We start from the raw sequence: 6,423 nt of genomic DNA, 5'->3' as shown, positions 1-6,423 counted from the left end.
GCTATTCCCCTTCTGGGTATTTTCCCAGAAGATCTAAAAATACCATATCACAGCGATATATGTGCACCCATGTTCATAGTAGCACAATTTGTAATTGCTAAACTGTGGAAGCAATCCATATGTCCATCCACCAAGGATTGGATAAAAAAATTGTGGCACTTTTATATAATAGAATTTTACTCAGCTATAAAGATAAACTCGAGGCTTTACAAGTAAATGATCACAACTAAAGAACATACTCATAAGTGAAATAAACCAGACCTCCATGTGTAAGCAACATATTGTCTCACTAGTGTAAGACCTGAAAGAGTGAATAAAAATTAGGAAGTATGACAAACTTTGTGAAACAAAAGGAAAATGCTCAAAAGTAAAGAGCAACTGGGGTGAGGGAAAAGAGAAAAAAAAGAAGAGGAAACTATGTATGTATGTATATACAGGATAGCTAACACAGTTGTACTACTGACTTTTATCATTTTACTGAAAGGAACCGTTACTGAGTAATTATTTGATCAATCTTGCATGTCTATATTTGTTTCCCTGAGAAATCACTTTGAAGATATCAATATGTAACACAACAACCATTGTTAATTTCCTACCACTTTGTCTGTAACTCTGTATTGCTTGTATAGTTCTCATGCTATTTTGTAAATAGATGTCTGTTTGTTAATATGTTTTCCTTCTTTTTTTTTTAAATTAATTTTTTTAAAAAGGGTTTCTAGTGTGTGCACCCAATGCTTTAGCATTAGATGCTAGTCCACTCCTCCAGTCCCTCAGGTTGGTTTCTCAAGGTGATCAACCTACCAAGCGCTGTTTCTGGAGACACATTTCAAGGTAACTTTTATATAGTTCTCCAGATCTCTTCTCTAAGATGATCAGTGTTCTTCGTTATTCTTTGATATACTTAGCAATTCTACAAAATGTGCTATAGGTTCTTCAACAAAGTAGAATTACACTCCCTCTAATTACTCTTCATCTTTTCATTTGTTGTCCCCTTTTGCAGTCCTTAAGATTCATTTCTTTCTCAGCTGCTCTTCCTCCCCTCTATACTCATTTCCTGTTAGAGTTTGTGAGGTTTCATGAGCTTTAATCATGCATGAACTGCATGCCAGCTATTATGCTAAAGACAAAGGCACAAAAATGAATGAGAGTAAATTGAATGAATAAGATGTTATGTAGATTAATGCCAAGACAGGCAACCAAGTCATCATGTTCGTAGGCAAGGAGAAAGTATTAGAGATATATAAAAGGTTGGGATTTGATTCTGTCTGACATCTCCTACAGAGGTGAGATTCATTCATTCCACCAATGTTCTCTGGGCCCCTAGCATGTACCAGGCACTGTCCAAGTCAGCATCCCGGTGATCTCTCCTTTCTCTCTTGTGGGATAAATAAACTTCTTTCGGAGAAAGTGAGCCTATCTATACCTCTGTGTATATGTGTGTAACAACACTGACTTTGTAATGCATGAACAACTGGGGACATTCTGGAACAAGTGTCAACTAGAATTGACAACCGGCTCTGTGAATGTAACACACAATCTCTGCTCCTATGAAAGACATTTTTTTCTCATGTTACTGCATTTCCAGACAAGCACACTGGCACATTTTCCCCTTACATTCTTACTGCTGCCTATAATCCATCATTACAAAGAGCAGCCTTAGAAACAGCACTCAAGGGAGACATTATTTCCTTTCCATTTCTCTCTCAGAAGGAGCAACTCAGGATGGGGAGGTGGGGAACTTGGATTTAGGTTAAAGGAATATAAATAAGAAAAGAATCTGTTTCTTTCCCTTGTTAAGATGCTAAGCCTCAAAAGGATCCTTGGTTTTAAAAAAGGCCATCACCCCTTGGCCTGCACTGAACGTTAATGTTATATACCTGGTAATAAAGCCAGAGGATTTTTAGTGAGAGCTATTAAAGGGAAAGGATGACTGAGACAAGTTTCTTGGGTGAATGGAAATCTCAGGCTCATAAATACACCCTGTACGGTTAGTCTTGTGGTTAGGTAGGACTTAAAATTTGTGATTCCCCTGATTATATGGGTTGACAGGGGAACTATTGACTTTCTCAAATAAGACTGCAGTGCTCAAAACTATGACCTGAAAATAGAAATAACCAGGATTCCTAAGGCAACCAAAAAACCCAGCAGAACTGGGTTAAACCACTCCTGGTGTGTGGGCATGCGTTTTAGGTAAGAGAGAAAAACAGGGGGAACACCATTTCCTGCTTTTAAAAATGAATGTTTCCATTTAAATTATCTTTGTGGCCTTTATTTTATTAACTGAACACAATTTTCATTGACCACACAGAATTTCCATCAAGTTACCCCACATGTAACTGGAGTCAAATGATTATATTGCAAGTGTTTATTATTAGTCATAGCTTGATAATTTGCTAAAACTGAGTGGAAAGTCTGTTGCTGTTTTTTTTAATTGAGCTCTTTAGCTGCACACAGTCTAATTTTTCTCTAGGCTAAGGGTCTGAGTTCCAGCTTGTTTCAACAGCTAACAAAACCCTCAGGGACCTGGTCCCCAGGGAAATGCTGGGCACATCTCTAGATGGCTTCAGAGGCAGCTGCAGTGGGGGACAGAGAGTTGTCTGCCTTCCTCTCATTTCTGAAAAGTGTTTACACACCAGACTCGAAGCTTCCTTTTTTTAACTTCTTGCAAAGTACAAAGGGGCCTCTTCACAGGCAGTGGACAAAGAGCGTCAGCAATGTTACTCTGAATTCTGTGGCTTTCTGACAGTCAAGGACATTATTTCTGTTTGGTGAAGGAGAGGACTCTTTCCATGTCACACTTTCCCTGTCCTTCTTTTTAATGTGACTTGACAGTATGGACTCAAAGGGAGGCTGCACAATTAGAAGGAAATGGAACCACAGCATCTGTGCTAACAGCCCCCTTAGCTGCTCTAATTAGGATCCCCTTATTCCGTTGCTGTTTCTCCGGAGAGGACAGGGGGCTTTTTAATTGGGGCTATTAGAAGTTCTTTTTGCACAATGACACCCTCTGTGAAGTGAAGATGCCAGCAAAAGCCATGCCCACTCTGCAATTACTTCTTGCAATTCTGAGCAATAATGGTATCTTGTCTCATTTAAAAATAAATCTGAGGCGCATTTCTTATTGCACTCTCTCCTCTGCCTACTCACAGGAGTTTCTTCGTGCCAATTAAGCAAACTTTTCATTACTTAAGGAGGTTAGTTTGGATCGCAACTGCCCCCTGATAATAAGACATATTAGGCCAGATTTCATTTGCTCACGGCTCCTTTATTCCAGATACAAGGCCCATTCAGACGAGCTCAGCTCTCAGATCCTGAATTTACTTTGTAGTGAACTGGTGCAGCTTTGGAATTTCCTGAACCGTTTCTGTTTGCAGGCCACAGGACTCACCTGGAATGACCCGCACATTCAAAGCTCTCAGCTTCTCAGAATCGCTTCCTCTTAAGAGAGCAGATGTAGTTGTGTATTTATGATCTATTCCAAGAAAAGAAATTAAACACTTAGCTGATAAACAAGCACACTTTTAACATGTATTTCCTATGTTGGTCCAAAGGATTACCAAGAAGAATGGGCTATTCATAACAAGGCCTGGGTAACAAGATACCGAGAGCTTTTCCCTAGTCTATAAAAAAATACAAATTCTTTTGAAACCAGTAGCTTCTCTGCTACTGTAAATGCCATTATGTCATATTCTATAATGAAAAGCATCGACCCTTACATACAAAATTATATTTATTTGAGGTATAAAATATGTAACTTACAATTAATGATTAATTATCTTTAATATCATAAATGGTATAGCATTTGTCATTACTTTATAGTTTGGACTTGCAAGAAAAGTTTTGGAGAGCAACTAAGTCTGTCCTATGGGTAGAAGTTAGTAAGAACCTAACGCAACTTCTTACTATTGGTCACTATTTTTTCTGCCTCACTTATATGTCTTTTCTAAACATGGTCATATGAAAAATAAGTCGAGACTCATAACTACGTACTATTTGCAAAAAATTGTATTTAATACAAACTTCAAAACTAGAAAGATACCAAGTCTTAGTTTGACATTTCACTAACTTGGACAGAATATTTAACTTCTTTGAGTTTCAGGAGGTTTTTTTCAATCTAAAACATGAAAATAATAGCGTACATTCTCTTTACATTCTTTCAGAATCTAGGGAAAAAGCTCTGAAAATGGTTATTGTACAAATATACAGTGTCATTGAGTTTATTAACCCATGTGATTAAGGGCCTTATTATTAAGGTATCTTTATCCAAAAAATAAAGATGAAGGTATCAAAGGTAACACATAATATGATTATCTATTTCTGTTCTCAGGCCAGCTTCTCAACCAGCTGGTCATGCTGAATAACACCCATAATCCAGCTAGTCAGGAGGCTGAGGTAACATGATCAGTCACAAGTTCGAAGCCAGTCTTGGCAACTTAGCGAGACTCTGTCTCAAAATAAATAAAAATAGCTCAGTGGTAGAGCACTTGCCTAGCATATATGAGGCCCTGGGTTCAATCCTCAGAATTACATTTTTAAAAACCTATAACTTAGCCAAAAGAATTAATGGCACCCTTGCTTAAATCCAGAGGCAAGCACTTGTTCTTCTATTGAAATGACTGACATGGCCTTACCTGGTTCCCCTTACCTGGTGAAGAACATAAGAGCTTTGGGAAATAACCACCCCAGTACTGCACCAGACACTTAAATGTTAAACCTCTTAAGTAATCTCCTTACTTCAACCCTCTCCTCAGCCCTGTGTGAGTAGCCTTGTTCATCAGGGGAGTAAAGGCACACTTAGACATGGCAAGTAACTCGCTCAAAGTTACATAGCTAGGAAGGGTAACACTAAGACTCTAATGTAAGTCCATCTGTCTTTAAAACCTATTGTCACAGTGATACATTTCACACTGTCTTTAAGAGACCAGCTTCTCATTTATGAACCATCCAACAGGCCTGATAGTCATGCACGGCTTCACACAGTAGTGCCAGTGGTTTAGTCTATTCTGCTAGGTGGGTGCTTCTGTCATACTAGCTGTTAAATATTTTTAACATCATCCATACTGTCCTGGTTTCCAATTATACCTATCAGCTCTGCCCTGTGAAAAATCTGCTGATGTCTCCATGCTTATTAAAGATTGATTCCAGCTCCTACTCTTCATCTAGAGGCGCTCTGCTTCAGATCTCTCAGAAATTCTTTGACACCACCTCATCTTTTTCTGCCTCACTTTGCCTCGAAGCCCCACTCAGCATCCTGGCAACTTTGTCCTATTCACTCAGTCTTCTAGCAATTTCTTTCCAGGGCCTGCAGCTGAATGCAGAGCCTTCCACATTCTAGACAATAGCTCTACTGCTGAGCTACATCCCCACACCTCACCCAGTCTTGCTTCCACTCCCATTGCCTGCCCAGGAAGGAGAAAGATGCAGGAATATTGGTGCCATGTCTTCTTTATGCTTTTATTCCTGGGATTATCTAGATTCACTACTTTTATACAGTCAGGACACACTAAATAGTAAGTTGGACTAAAAAAGAAAATTAAGTCTAGAGATAAAAGTAGGAGTTCTTTAACATTAAGTGACAAATTTGTTCCTCAATACTTACTCTGCCACTTTTGCATTCTCCTGTGGCCTTCAAGTATTTTGTGGATAATGAGAATGATCCAAAAAATAAAGACTAATAAAACTAAAATGTACCAAGTGATCTTCGTGGAACAGGTGATATCTGTGAAGAAAAAAATACTATTAAAAAAACACACAATAAAATGCTACAACAGATCAGAAGCAGTGTGGTGGTATGTACACCCTCAATGGAAAATGTGAATATGTAGCCTTAACCATTACAGGCTTGCTTGCTCTCCTGAATTCCTTCCCAGTGTATTAAAAGAGGAAATTTGACGAGGTGGCTTCCGGGGATCCATTTAACTCCAGAATTCCAAAGTTAATTCCATGTACAGGTCGTGCTGATATTAGTTTCACTATCATTGCAGTCACTAGGTTGAGAACACAACATATCAGCCCCAGAACCAGAGCCATTTGTCATAACAGTTTTGGACCTGGATCAATCAGCCCAAAAATGTCTTCAAATCAACAAAGATTCAGTGAGTACAAGGAGAATGCGGGGGTGGGGGCAGGGGAGAGGTACCAGGAACACACAAGGGCCTAGACTAAGGCATAAGAGTGGCCAGGACAGATGAATAGCCAGATCCTCTTTCCACCAGGCAATAGTTCAGTGGCTTACGCACCAATGATCAGATCCAGTGCATGCACTGATTGTACCTACAGCTGCCCTGGCCAAAACTTAGCAGACACAAACATAAACCTGCTCATTGAGATGATGGGCAACATTGGCAGGATGATGACCATAAGCAATGACTCAGTATGGTCTGCCTTGGTCCTATAAAGATACACTGCCCAGCAAACCCAGGA

General features: G+C 39.2%; 1 protein-coding gene across 5 annotated transcripts in view; it reads right to left on the bottom strand.

Annotated features, from left to right (window-relative positions):
• Tmem156 (transmembrane protein 156) overlaps positions 1–6,423 on the bottom strand; it is a 56,946-nt gene that overhangs the window by 26,210 nt on the left and 24,313 nt on the right. For all 5 annotated transcript variants that reach the window (XR_001235457.1, XR_001235455.1, XR_001235456.1 and 2 more), the window contains exons 4-5: positions 5,600–5,719; positions 3,389–3,472 (exon numbers count right to left, since the gene is read on the bottom strand). Coding sequence is in view for 1 of the 5 variants with exons in the window: in XM_013518054.1 (XP_013373508.1) it covers positions 3,389–3,472; positions 5,600–5,719 (204 nt within the window). In the remaining 4 variants the exon portion in view is untranslated. The remainder of the gene's footprint in view (positions 1–3,388; positions 3,473–5,599; positions 5,720–6,423) is intronic.

Source organism: Chinchilla lanigera, unplaced genomic scaffold (assembly GCF_000276665.1).
Source record: "Chinchilla lanigera isolate Chin_1 unplaced genomic scaffold, ChiLan1.0 scaffold00042, whole genome shotgun sequence".
In the NCBI taxonomy this organism is placed as follows: domain Eukaryota; kingdom Metazoa; phylum Chordata; class Mammalia; order Rodentia; family Chinchillidae; genus Chinchilla; species Chinchilla lanigera.
The sequence above is the reverse complement of the archived record's forward strand: the minus strand, read 5'-3'. Positions and strand labels throughout refer to the sequence as shown.